Here is a 14818-nt window from a genome sequence, read left to right as displayed (position 1 = left end):
TTTATTAGATTTCATGTTCCTATAATAAAGACATTAAGAGCTGATGTGCATGGGTGAGAGGATGAAACTGGAGACATCATTTGAGGGCGAGCCAGAGCATTAAAGTTGTACTATAGGCTATATCTGTGTGCAGAGAGCAGCGGCGGAGCATGACTTGGTGAGTCTATACGCTGTGCAGGTCTGATCAAGTTCAGGGGCTCCAGTCCACAGCAAGCTCCTCTCTCCATGTTCCCCATTCACCTGCATCCCGTCAACACAACTCCCTGATCCACATCCCCAACTGTTGTATTGCTCACAGAACTGTCACAGTAACTCAACGGTGCGATGTGACAAACTGTCACTTCTGTTGTGATTTGCATAGAGTTGCTTGTCATCATAAGGCCCTCGCTGTCTCAACCTCCACATAACCCAAAATAACTTCTCAATTCATTGATTAGTGAGAAGAAAATCCCTTTTCTTTTCAACTGAGTCTAATTAAACAACAACTGACAGAGATCAGCAACTCAGAGGGACAATACTCTTTAACAGTTAAATCAAATTATTGCAATTGAATGATTTGATCCTGCGACACATCGTCTTTGTTTCTCCGAAGTTACAGCAATAGCCTGAAAGTTAAAGTCCTGATTTTCTGACAACACAATTCTTACAAGGGGGATTTTCTTCCTCTTTTAAATCAAACAGAATATAAAAAACATGACAAATGTGTATTACCCATAATATCCTTTGCACCTTCTGCAATATTCCTCACAAAAAAACAATGAAGTTATTGCAGCTTTCTTTTTCAAATCAATTTTGCTTTTCTGTCAGTCTAATCACATATCATTGTTCCATCAATAATAGCCCATTGTTTTATGGCCAAAAGAAATAGTTTGACATTTTTGTTGGTTAGCTTAGCAAATAAATAAATAATGAGAACAGCACAGAAACAGCTAGCATAACTTCATCCAAAAATAATAAAAAAATCAGCCTACCAATAAAGCCCATTAACTAACACGTTATTGTACATTTAATACCTAGAGTATTGACACTGTGACAGTGGAGACTCCAAGAGCATGTCAACATGTTAATAAGTGTGCTTTAGAGGTGTTGGTAGGTGGATTGTGTTCATCAAGGAGAAAGCCACGCTAGCTGTTTCCCCCTTTCCACCTACTAAGTGTGATTAAGATAACCGGCCACACACCAGAGTGGACTCCATCAGAATCTCAGCATGAACGCAAATTAGCGAACTTCCGAAAACGTCAAAACTACTCTTTTAATACGGATCCCTTTACATTTCTTGCCGTTTCAACAGGAAATACATCACATTGAGAAACTATTAACATCATGATATGGACACATAGGAATATTTCCTCACGTGCGCTGTTTGGTTTCTTCTTATCTCACTTGGATGATCAATGTAACAACCTGACACTGATTTTCATAAGATCCCATCCATACACAAAAATATACATGATTTTAAAATGCCCAACTCATCCCCTTTCATAATATTGCTGCAGTGACTATAGACTGGAGTCACTTTAACGTGGAGGCACATCATTTTCAACATAACAGTGAGCTTCTTGAAACCACCAGAAGCTCACACTTCACTGTACAGTTGGCAAAGCTAACACCTGCTGAGACTGGGGAGGTACATTTATATCTGAGCTGACCCAGTGCTTAGCCACACATCTGTCCCACTCTGCAGAGGTATTTCTTATTAAAGCCAGACATTCAGTGTCTTGAATGTGCATAACACATGTATATTGTAAATGCAGGTGAAATAGTATTTCACTGTGAGTGCGATGCATATACAGTACATTCATCTCCTACTATGATGCTCTGTAGGAGCCATCCCTGTGTATTAGTCAGTGCATCGCTCTTGCTTGAACAGGGTTAATACTGGAGCCCTTCTCAACCTGCTGTCTGAGACGGGATCATTTATGAATGTATGGGTAATTTACTGTATGCATGGGCAGGGCAACCAGGTTTATCTTTTTTTACAGCAGTGCAGTTATAAACATTAGTTATTGAAAATAGTAAAACACTGACTAAATGGAAAAGAGTTTAGGAAAAACAAGCCTTTTCCAAGACTGAGACCCACAAGCAACTATATTGAGTCTGATCCAGGCATACAGTATCCATGGCCACATCACCAATTAGTGCTTAGCCTTAGCAAGGGTTAGCACGATGACATTAGCATGGCATACAATGGGATTTACAGTTAACCTCAGAGCTGACTCTACCAGTGATAGTACATTGAGCCATGTTTTTTTTTCTCAAAATGTATATATTTCTGTTTTCTAACATTGTGTCTAAAATCTGGCCCATGTTGCACATGCTTAAATGCATTGATTATTTGTCCTAAAAGCAGCATCCTCAGACGGTCATTCATTTTCTATGGGGTTAGCTTCAGGGGATTGTCTATCATGTCAGTTTAGAAGCTTGTTGCATTATCACTGTTTGCTGAGCTTTATAAAGTCTTTTGCAATATGTCGTCATCCTCGCTGGCAGAGGAGCGTAGAAGCACTAACAGGCACCTGCGTTTTATATCAAGCAAAGAGAAGGTACAGGATGAAGAGCTGGGCTGAATCCTACAATATGCCAGTGCCATTTGTGTTGGCACTGGCGTGTTACCCTTTGCTTTACGACAGTTGCTTGAATAAATCATACAACAGTCTTGGTGTATTGTGGAAAGAATCCACAAATTGGTCAGTGTGTCTGCGAGATAGCGCTGTTCATTTTGATTTAGTTGACCATTGTATTGAAGGACTACTGTGAATGTGGTGTTAGGATTCAGCACAGCTTGAACTACATTACATTATTTCCTGTCTCAAGCACTAAAAGAAAAGTGTTTTTGTTTTGACTTAGGTTTAGAAACAGTCAAATTGACATGTTTTTAATGCATCCTGGCTGTGGCCAGAGACAATGATTGTTATATCAAGGCTATTAAGCACTTTTAACTAGGAGCACAATGAGGCAAAAATGATTTACAACTTTTTTTTTCTTTATGAATAACCCCCCACGCAGTTTTTAATAATGTGTACAGAAATATACCCATAATTTAATAAATGTGCACGTGGTTGCATTTAATGTAAGGATTTAAAAGAGAAAGCATCTACCAGAGACACTTAGCTTACTGCTCATTAGCAAGCATGCTTTCACTGAGCTTATACTCACTGCATAATACCTATAAACACATGACTACCTGTGGGACATATCCAAATATCCACCAGTAGATGGACAAATCTCCTCTCAATCTTGTTACTAAGCAGAGTCTGCTGAAAGAGTCCTTCAGTTGGGCAATTTCAATATTCCGAATACGTATTTTTCTTTCTTTCTTTTGTAAGGTTGCACTTCCATCACTAATGATCTTCACCGTCTATAATTGTCTAGAGACAACTTGGCAACAATGCTTTCCATAGAGACTTTTTGGACTTAATATTTATGCTTTGTTGCATGAATATCAAGACCAATAATGCACATTTAATTTAGTAACTGTGCGCACAAGCTTTATTTGTCAAATATTTAACTGTAATCAGACCCATTTACTGGTCATGGCAAAAACCCAAAGATAACACCTTAATGTGTTTCGACCAAAGGAGGTAGATGGAAATAGAATATGATAAATTAAAAAAAAACATTACCCTACATAAATCAAGCTGGAGCATCTCTGGTATGTGCACTTATATATTGTGTGTACATTTTAAACAATTATGTGGACACGGATTTGTATGTTGTTTAGTTGTAAATCATTCGACGCAGTTGGGTGCACTTGTATGTATTCACCTTTAGGCCACAGCAAGGCAGTTTTTGAAATCCAAACGGGACATAGTGTGGAAACACAAAGAAGGTAAATAAATATGAGTACTCATATGGTTTATATACATGCACATTCTCATTTCTTTTTTGGTGTTGGTTTTGAATCAGCTTTGGATCCTGAGAGGCCATTTTCTGTGTTGTCAATCCCTGATGATGATACAAGGCACTCTTTCCTGCAGTGGCGTTGAAGGAAAGAAGAAGACAAAGTTAGGATTTTACACGCGCGGCAGCTCAAAGGAACATGTCAAGCGCACACCATACTTTGATGAAACAGCATGAAATGGTTGCATTGCTGGTAAATATCCAAGTGGTTGTGAAAACTCACTTTCTCTCCTCAAGCTTGGAAAGAACAAAGATAACGAAGGTCTTCATCCAAATGAAAAACATTATTGAGGCGATGGCTCCGCCCACAACGGAGGCTATTAAGATGGTCAGCCTGTTGTCCACCACCCTCACTGCAGACATTAACAAAGCACGGATGATGAAACAAATTATACATGTATATGTGTATATATATACATGCAATAAATGCACAAAAATAACAAACATTAAATCAGTCATAAATTAATTCCATACTCTATATTATTTTATCTTTTACTATCAACTTCTGTGCGATCATTTTACTTGTTTCATTTTCTCTAAGCAGACTACATTTCTCCTGCAATATTGTCTTTGTATATGTGGCCTGATTTATCTTATCAACAACATACAAATGAATGCATGTTCTAGTTTGTTATTACTTCAGTGTGCACATTATGGGGCCATGAAGCAACCCCAGTGAGCTGTCCCACATTTGTGATTGGCCAATATATACAGTATGTCAGGGCATATAGCTAAAAGGAATATCTTTAGGGATGTGTTGTCATATTGGGCAGCTCCAATATAATTGAGCTAATTTTCTGTTGCTGAAAGTGGGGACATTTTAGTTTGGTAGATTAATAATGGGCTGGTTTAAGATCATTTGGGTATGTTTGTAAAACTAAATCTACTGCACATGGAACTAAACAACTAATATAACTTTGCCTGAAGACCTCATTTATACATAATGACAGGAAAATAAAGCATAGACCTTGACTACTCACACTCGTCCACCACAATGAGGTGGAAGATGGCGCTGCCGTTGCGGCCCTTCTCTTTGGGATTGCGTCCAAAGCAAGTGTACTGGCCTCCGTCCTCGAAGGTGATGTTCCACAGCAAGATGGAGACGTTGTTGTTAATGTTCTTCCCAATAAACTCCACCCGCTCTCGATATATATCCACATGTGGCTCCACCCCCTCATTCACTTTCAATGAATCACACACCTGATGGGACCAACGAGCCATCAATCATCCAAAACGACCAAACGAGTTCCCTGAACATGAATCTTCCCCTCAGACAGAGGGGGTCTTACCTTCTGCATGGTGCCATTGTCATTGAATTGCCAGTTGAAGTAAAGGTCCTGGATGCCAATGCAGCTGGCGTACGTGCAAGGCAACATGACTGTGCTGCCATTCACAGCCTGCAGAAAGGGAATCTTCCCAACAGACATCTCAAGGGCCTGAACAGACCACACACCTGAGGAGGAAGGGGAACAGAAACCACAACAAGGTAAGACCACAAACCAACTTCACAGTCCAGCAGGGTTGTGTAAACACGAAGTCAGCCTGCTTCACAGCAACAGTTCAATATTTTAGTGAAATACGCTTTGCTTTCTTGATCAGAGTTAGATGAGAAGATCGATACCACTTTCATATCTGACTGTTAAATATGCGACTGCAGCCAGCAGCCAGTTAGCTTTGCATACAAACTAGAAACAGCTCGTCTGGTTCAGTCTGCAGGTAACAACGTCCACACGGTCTATCTTGCTGTACCAAAAATTGATTACGTATGTTTTTACAGGGCATTATGGGCCATAATTTATAGTGTCTTTGAGCAATAACTTCATCATGTCTTTTATGTTATATTTGTGGGAAAACCAGCAAATCTTTCAGGAAGTTACTGCTCCCAATCTCTATGCTGAGCTATGCTAATCAGCTAATCTATTTTCACAGATTTTAAGGTATCTGTATCAATATTTTCTTACTCTCTGCAAGAAAGCAAACAAACATATCTCTGCAATGTTGAACTATTCCTTTAAGTTCCGCATCCAGATTCCTTAATGTCTAAAACACATACTTCTTCATCTTGCTTACAATGAAATTTACTACTTATCTTAATTCAATTCACAAATAGATATACATTGTAGTAAATCCTGTAACTTCAACCGAAAGTTGTGCGGGAATGATTGACTACTATTCTACATAAGGGATGCACTATGCCTCCCACAATAAGCCCTTTGTGCACAAGCTCCTTGGACTCATTTTATGGTCACATCAGAAAACATCAGAAAGTCCCGTCTGCTTATCCAGTTACATCTGAACAATGAGTAGGTTCATGGACAGTGATATTAAATCTGACTCATACAACACAAATTACCAAATTATTCAAATCATTTTAGACCATTTAGATACAATTTTAAGTAACATCCTGTACTCCCTAATACAATATTAGGACAATTTAATGAGAAAACATAATTGATTATTAATTCCATCCACCATTCAAGTTAGATTTTCATGATTTTAAGAACACATTATAACATAAAACCAATTATTATTGGCCTCTGTAACTTAACACCACAAAGTCCTTGCTGTGACGCTACTGTAAATAAGAGAGGATGAAACCCGCTGGGCCCCTTGTACGAACTGTAACTGAACTCGGGGACACAGAGAGACGACTTTAGGAAGCCCCCGTGATTAAATCATACTTCTACCAATTAAGGCAGATGGGGCAGGAAAAGTTTGTCTTTTCCGTTTTCTCATTAGTAACCCACCAACTGTTGATGTGTCACAGGTACTTAAAGAGTCACATATACAATTTTAGTAGGTCAAGGACGGACCCTCTTCTACACCATTAAAGCTCCCCCTATGCTTCCATCTAGTGTATGATATGTAAACTACATGCTCATAAGCTGCTGTGCAGAACCAGTACACATATGATGAGGTTATAGAGAGAAAACACAACACCTGATAAGATGAATGGTTTCACGAGCAGCTGTATTTTCTGCACTGCTTCTCACACTCCCACGATTCTGTTTCGTGTGTTATGCTTTGCTGAAAACATGGTCAAGGTCAACGTATGACAAGCAACATTGCAGCAAATAGAAAATAACATAGCTAAAATGAAGACATGGCTTTATACAGAGAGGCTGTGGCATACTGTATATGGAAATGTTATTGATTCAGTCTCATCTCTCCCTTGCTATCTTGCAAAACTCACTCTCTCCAATCTTTTCCCTCAGCTGGTCCAATGCAGCACAGTGAGCTTGCAAAAACAGCAATGAAGCAGCGGCGAGAGCAACAGCATCACCCCTCCCGTCTCTTTCCTTGTTCGCATTTTGCCACTTTTTTTTAATCAACCTTTCACAATATTTTTTTTTATATATATGATGTAATATATTTGTAGTTACTGCAGCTACTGATAAGGGACTCAGACCAAAATGATCATATTCATAATATTTCTAATTAAAGTTTCGTTCGGCAAGGTAAAGTGTTGGAGCTTCAGATAAAAGTATAGAAATGATGCTCCAGTTTCTAGCCTATAAATGTCAACTTTAGAATATCTCACAACATGTGCTTGCCACATCATTTCCAAAAAATAGTATATTAAAATAACAGAATACTACAGCCTGGCAACTACTGGATGTAGCAGCTAAACTTTATATGTAGCAGCTTAAATACATATGATAATGACACATAAGCTGATAATACTATTTTTTTTTTTTCCACTTTTTAAATATTTTTGCTAAATTGTGATAACCACAAGATTTTGGTTTGACTAGATTTTTCAATCCAAAACACTGTGTTTTAGGTTAGATTGTGTAAAAGGAGACATATACTGGTTTGAATGGTTAGAATGACAAAAACAACAGCAGATGTATCTTAATAAAGTGGAACAAACTTGAAAATGAACAGCCTAAACTCAAAGTCAAAATGCAGAGACATAAAACAGCACTGTTTCTTTTGCTTAGCAAGTTTTAAGCATCTCATAGTGTATTATACAATAGAGCAAACACATATGATCCATGTTATAATGCTGATGCTTAGATGCAACTGCTGTAGCATCTCTCTCTCTCTGCTACATGCACCTGCACCTGCTGATTACGTCTACCATGCAGTTTTTGTTACGGCCAAAATGTTTGCTGTTCATTCTAAATAAAGACAACACCTGTGAGCTAGAACTTTAGCTTATTGAGAATTATTAATGTGATCAATTTTACAAGACCAGGAATACTGTAAGGCAGTTTTACAGCCGACAGTTCCTACACATATTGTCACAGGCCATGGCCTCATAATGCGTATTTTGCTGCACTATTGCTGCACTGATGCACCACACATACACAAATATTCACTGTACTGAATGTAGGAATGTCAGAAAAAGGGATTAGACATACATATTCTGTATTTTACTTAAAATAACTAATTGTTAGATAACGGCTAATGCAGAATAAATACAGAATTGCAACATCAGCTGTATGCCAGAGTACGAAGGATATTCAGACAGTAAGCGTCATCTATGACTGAAATGCGATTCTAATGTGATGCTATTTTTTCCAATAAGGAAACACTTTATTAAAGAGGTGTGGATGGGTGTCGCCTTTTGCAAATATAATCCAATATTTACAGCTGATCCTCTATATCCAAATCAGCATCAAGCCACTTGGTGAAAGGTTATCATCAGTCAGTCTCAAACACTGCATGAATTTACTTTATATCACAATATCAGATCTGGATACCTACTGTGCTGTAACGCTATGATCACTGTAAAAGTACTCTTCTTTAATATATTGATTCATGAATCAAATAGGAATTGAACTGATGTTTTACTGGACACTGCCCAGAGTGACTCTGCTGCACTATTGCTGCAGATACATCTCCACTGTTGGCAATCAAACCTATTGTCTAGACTAGAGTGCCTAAATTCAGCTCTCCCATCACTTTTTGGGTACATGCAATCCCAATCAAAACCAAAATGGATCACAGATAACACCAAACTGTCGACCAATGACAAGCACATTGTAATGAAACATTCAGTCTTCGTCCTTTCTGTTTCAATGCAGAACCATCAGCACATTTTGCTCAACCTTCAGAAAGAAAACATGTCCTGTAAAACCCTTCGACGAAAGCTATAGTGTACTGACCTAAATACAATCGCAGTCAACACTGACGTAGGTCAGAAGCCGATGAAGGTCAAAGTCAAATTTGCCACAACATCATTGTTCTGTATAACAACACAAAAACACATTGATACCGGCAGAGGCGGTTGGTATTCAATAAGGAGTGAGGGGGGGAAAAAACTAATGTGAAGTTTTTAAAAAAGAGAGAGATGAGGGGGTTACGTGCAAATCAGCTGTAGCATAATGATCATGGAGCGAATGGAGAGAGGTGACGTAAAGACATTACCAAGCAGCATAGAGAAGATCAGGCCGACGGCTGTGTGATGAGGGCCCAGCCTCGGCAGTTCAACCCTAAACCACTGGACCTCCATGGCAGCCAGATCTGTTCAAAGACAGATACTGCTGCAGGATCCAGCGGCCCCTAGATAGCTCGAACAATATCCTTTAGCACAACTTCTCTGGTATACTGTATTGAATCTGGAATATGCTGTCTTGGTGTCTGGACCCCAAACCCGGCACGTCCCAGTTGTGCACCTGCAGTTGTCTGGGGGGTGGGAGCCGGCCCGCCTAACCCCAGAACACTCCTGTGGAAGAGACTGTAGGTTATATAGAGGGCAGAGGCGGAGAGAGAGAGAGGAGGGGGGGGGGGGGGGCGGACACAGAGAGACAGATGGGAGGAAGGTAAAAGTGAATCAAGTGAAATAGGATGATGGGACATTAAGTTTCTAAAAGCACAGACAGTACAGAAAAGTTATTTTGTACAGACAGTTTGTGTTTAAATGTTGATGCATGCATGCGTCTTCATCCGCGTACAGTATCCATTGGACTGAATGTAAAAGGGGTAGAGCTTAAGAAAATACATCAAAACATGCACAGTTCAAGTTCTGTCTTGCCTACCTGCTCCGGCAGTCGGTGTTCACCCAGAGGCCGGCAGGCTGCCTGCACAGCTGAGTCAGTGTGGACAGGACAGCGGCAAACGCTGCGCACAGTCAGGGTTCACTCAAGGAGAATCCGCCAGCCGGCACTTTTACTGCAGAGCCAGCCACATTACAGCTCCAGCCAGGATGACAGAAAATTACAGAGGAGAGGTAGAGACACACAGCAAGACAGAGACGCGTGGAGAGACAGGCGGACAGGAGGGAACGCTGCTGTTCTCATTCCCCCTCAGCACAGCACCAATGACGCTGACTCTTCTCCCTGCCCGTCCCTCCAGCTACCTCACAACTTTTCCCTATCCTCTGTCCGTTGGCTGCATGCCACCTCTCTCTCCCTCTCTCTCTCTCGCTCTCTCTCTCTCTCTCCCTCCCCTCGTCTCTCTGTCTCCCCTCCCTCACCTGCCCCTGTTTTCTCTCGTATTCTCTTTCTCTCCTCCATCAACCCCATTCACTCCTCCCCTCTTTGCTTTCCTCCCTGCCTCACCCTCCTCCCCATCTCCTGACTTGGGGCGTGTATGCAGACTCAGGCACTTTTCTCAGAGTGTTTGTGAAGATCAGAGAAAAGTTCTGCAGTGCAGGTTGGGGAGGAGGCTATGTAATGCAGCCCCAGGGCCGGGCCTGACACACGGTCCCATATCAAAACTCTCCATTCATAAATAGACATGTTCTTTCACTAACCACGTCACCGTCAAGGATTCAAAACTCAGCACCATAATTACAAGTTGTAAGGGAAACAGCCCAAGAGTTTCTGTCTATTCTACTTAGACAATGAAAAAAGTCAGATTTTTAAACTGTAATGTGACTTTCCAAGCGTTTCCTTTCTTATTATTATTTCTTATTTTCTATTTCCTTCCAAGGTTGACAGGGTGACATTTTTTCTATTACTCTGTTTCCCTCTTGAAAGGCAAGCTCCTACTCATATTCCCCTGGCTCGGAATAATCAGCTTCCTCAGCCACCGGTGATGTGTGCATGCGTGTCCCATTCAATGCCTGGAAGGTCAAGCTATCTTGTACATCATGAAGCAGCCAACACTCTCTTGTGATCAGTGCAATGCGGCTGCAAATGCATTATGATATGAGGCGGTGTGGGCAGTCATGTTTCACGACAGGACAGCTCCTTTCCCATAAATGTACAGACATCAACAGCCGACCAATAGCATGTGTCTGCACTATTCACTGCAGGACACACTGCAGGACATGTGCTTAGCTCAGAGTTTCCAGATTTGATTACTCCATATTTAGACCCTGTTAACATTGCATTCATACACGTATATGCCTGCCTGTTTAACTCCATCTATTACTGGAAATAGAAGGTGACTACACAGTAATTATGGTGTATTGTTCATTAGAAAAAAAGAGAAAAAAAGGAGAATTGACTGGATGCAACTGAGCCCATGTGACATAATGTGGTATCTGAGCCAAGGTACAGTTACACAGGCAGAGGACGAGGGGACAGCGACACATTCATTTTGGACTTAACATCATGGTTGTTTTTTTCTCTGATTACACAACTATTTAATTCACATGAGAAGAAAAAGTAAAGTGTGCGATTCTGACGGGCTGTAACGGAAATTTGCATCAGCAGAATCAGTTATGAAGACAGATGCAGGTATCTGCTATTTATTATTAATTGAGTGGGTTATTATGCACATAAAGGAGATTCTATAGGAAGGCATCTTTTTTCTTTACTAACTCCTGCAAAAGATTACGATATGCATCTTATTTTATGTTATTTATATTTAAGCCAGATGACAGTTGTTATTTGCATTCAATTTACGGTTTATATAGTATAGGCAATATACAATAGTAAGGGGAATGGATGGTCACAACTGGCTAAGCACAAATCTGCCAACACAGCAGCAGTATCCACATTACAGTCTAATGTTTGCAGTGTGATGAGTGAACAAATTGAATCCATACTGGGGTGAATTAAACCGCATGCGATTGTATTAAATTAGAACGTCCAGTGACAAAAAGGGACAAAATAGTCAGAGAATGCCAAACACACACCAACAAAGAAGAGAAGTACGTGAAGTGTGGCGCGAGGTGACAGTAGGTGGAGTGGGGGGTTGGTTTGACGGATGTGGAGCTCTAAACTGAGAGATCATGTGGTCAGGCTGCAGGCTGCAGGCTCACTGCTCTCCTCTCCAGGCCCCTCCACTGAGTATCAATGCAGCAGCAGTGGGAACTCTTCCAGAACTGCAAAGAAAAAAAATAAAAAGCATTTTGCTGCAGAAAGACAGGACGCTGCTGCAGACCTGTGCAGGACAACTGCAACTACAGAGAGTGCTCATAGACAGTCACACAAACACAAACATATGTACTTTGTAAATAATGAGGTGTCCCACATCATCATTCATAGATGCCATGTAGGTGCAGCCTCAGCGTTTAAAGTCACGTAGGTGTCATTTGCTCTTACTGCAGCAAAACGTGTGCTGCTCCAAAGGAAAGAGACAAGGGCACACGCCTCAGCGATCGCTGGAGTGAGTTAGAGCAATACATATACCTCCACAATATAAACATAGAAATCAGTGGTGGAAGAATTATTTAGCATTTGACTGTTATGAAAACAGTAACTTACAATACTGTAAAAATACAATTACATTACAAGTTAAAGCTCTGTATTAAAAACTCAATTAAGCAGAAGTACAAAACTACTTTGATTTGAAAAAATAAAGTTTAAAAAGTAAAAGTAGTTTTGTGGTTTCCATGACTTGTATATTAATAATATTATCAGATGTATAAGTAGCATTTTACAGTGACTCGTGCACAGTTTTTTTGTCAGGTAAGTTTAAGTTTAGTCCTTTAGTTCAATGGTAGCAAAGGGGTCGAGCCCCCTCCAAAGGGTCACACAATACATCTGTGTGTGTGACCTCTGCACTACGTACACTCCTTTTAATGCCGATCTGAATACGAAGGTTTTAATTTCACCTGCTATCTGGCAGCAGTTGGCATCTTTCAAGGTATTTGAGTGATGGGTGTTTACCGTCTGCTCCCAGCTTTTCAGAAAAAGAATTACAAACATGACTCCCATGTTCTCTTCTTAGCTTTATGCTTCACCAACATAATTAACAGTTTAATTTTACTCACTGCATTGTTTTGGGCAGCACAAAGCTGTTTTTAGCTCTGTATTGTTGGGGCTATCTAGTGAACATAGAGCATTTAGCAGATAAAAAGATCACCCCAATTAATTATTGTATTATTAATACATTCAGCATTACTATCGGTTGACCCTGAGAGATAGCCAGCGATGCTTAAAAACAACAGAATGTCAAATGCATGAGCGGCACAAGCTGGGGTCACTAAAGAAACAGATATTTCTCTAAGGAGTGGGTAGAGACCAAAGCAGACCTAAAGGATAGATGATGCAAGAAAGCGTTGTCATGCGCACGCAAACACACAAACACACAAACATTTAACATTTTCTCTTCATATATTTTATGGGGGGTGGCAACAGAAAGTATAAATCTGACTTTGAAACCTTATAATACGCTAAGAGGCAAAATGACACTGTGGTGGAAGTGCAAACAACTCATGAACATCTGAAATAAAACAAGAGGTCCATTTAGACATTGCACATTTTTGTTGAATGCCAAAAGATTGGATAACACCTGTTTAATGTGTAACAATGCATTTTATATAAACTTCTTAAGTTTGTAAAATACATATTTATTATAAAAAAAATAAAAAGCTAAACTCTAACTTAAACTTTGCTAAAATTGCTACTGCTGTCAGATAAATGTAGTGGAATAAAATAATAAAGTAGTATAATACATGTTCCCTTAAAATTGTATTTAAGTATAGTATTGAGCAAATGTACTCTTTTGTCCCACCGTAACAGAAATGACAAAAAAAAGATGAATACATAACCAAATGGTCTGTTTGTTGAGAGATGTAAGCGGTTAATTGATTCCAGTGCATTTCACTGTGCTCAAACATACACACAAAACTAAATGTTATGCAGTGGATACATATGCCACAGAAAGAACTTGTGACAAATGCTGACAAAGCATACAATTTACTGTCACCCGAAGTGTTGTATTTCTTAGTTTAACTGTCATTTTGCCTTGATGATCATTTCCTTAAAAAACAAGTTGATTGGCTGTGAGGTCATTTAAATTGACTTCTGTATTTGTGAACAGCACTTAACCCATTTGAACCTGTTCCACATGGCATGTTTTCATTCTGTAAGAAGTGCAATGTATAATGAGAAAAAGAGTCTGAGTGGAGAAGCTTGTGCCGTCCCAGACAGGTCCCCCCTCATGTCTGAGGTTAGAGTGTCTCCACACCATGACTTCAATAACTCTTCTATGTTGACGCTCAAGTTTAGTTTGATCTTGTTTAAGAGAATGGATATATAAGTATGGATTGTGTTTAAGTGAACAGAAAAAACTAAAATTAACAAAAAAATAAACAAAATAACACCTTGGGACAAAGTAAAAAGAGAGCTCACGATACCACCAGGGGGTGATGTGTCCTGCATGCCTTTTCTGCAGTCGGGACAAATGTATGCTCTATCACAGCAATGGAGGAGCACTCTCAGATTTTCCAATAAGTTGTAATGTGAATGACAGAACAGTATGAATGTACTGTGATGTCCTGGTCAGATTATTTCAACCCGTTTGCAACACAAAATAATTTGTTATGAAGACAGGCAGGTCAATTTTTGTCCTGTTTGATCCAAAAAGTTGACAAACTATGAGCGTAACTCATCTGTTTGAAGAACAGGAAGTGTGACCGTAGCTCATTGTCACAAACAGGAGTGGCTGGTTGGTATTTCACACTCACTCACCCAGTTTTATCTCCATGAGATGATCTGTTCCCACACACTGAACATTTTTTTAATCAAAACTTTAATCAAAAATGTAATAATTTTAAAAAACAGTTCTTTAT

At 39.7% G+C, this 14818-nt stretch overlaps 1 protein-coding gene across 3 annotated transcripts; it reads right to left on the bottom strand.

Annotated features, from left to right (window-relative positions):
* scn4bb (sodium channel, voltage-gated, type IV, beta b) lies at positions 1 to 10253 on the bottom strand. 3 transcript variants are annotated; one of them, XM_068601378.1, is made up of 6 exons: positions 9888 to 10253; positions 9277 to 9586; positions 5190 to 5353; positions 4881 to 5100; positions 4124 to 4253; positions 1 to 3971 (listed from the first exon to the last, which is right to left on the bottom strand). In XM_068601378.1, the coding sequence occupies exons 2-6, from the start codon at positions 9359 to 9361 to the stop codon at positions 3875 to 3877; spliced, it is 696 nt and encodes a 231-aa protein (XP_068457479.1). In that variant the 5' UTR covers positions 9362 to 9586; positions 9888 to 10253; the 3' UTR covers positions 1 to 3874. The 3 variants fall into 3 exon arrangements, with proteins under 3 accessions (XP_068457479.1, XP_068457480.1, XP_068457482.1); XM_068601379.1 differs by having other exon boundaries at positions 9277 to 9574; XM_068601381.1 differs by lacking the exons at positions 9277 to 9586; positions 9888 to 10253 and adding an exon at positions 6841 to 6909.
* Positions 10254 to 14818: the final 4565 nt, after the last annotated feature.

The sequence above is a fragment of the Clinocottus analis genome, unplaced genomic scaffold (genome assembly GCF_023055335.1).
Source record: "Clinocottus analis isolate CAN_PGR_092001 unplaced genomic scaffold, fCliAna1.0.p SCAF_5, whole genome shotgun sequence".
Lineage (NCBI taxonomy): Eukaryota > Metazoa > Chordata > Actinopteri > Perciformes > Cottidae > Clinocottus > Clinocottus analis.
Note: the sequence above shows the minus strand (reverse complement) of the source record. Positions and strands in the feature narration are given on the sequence as shown.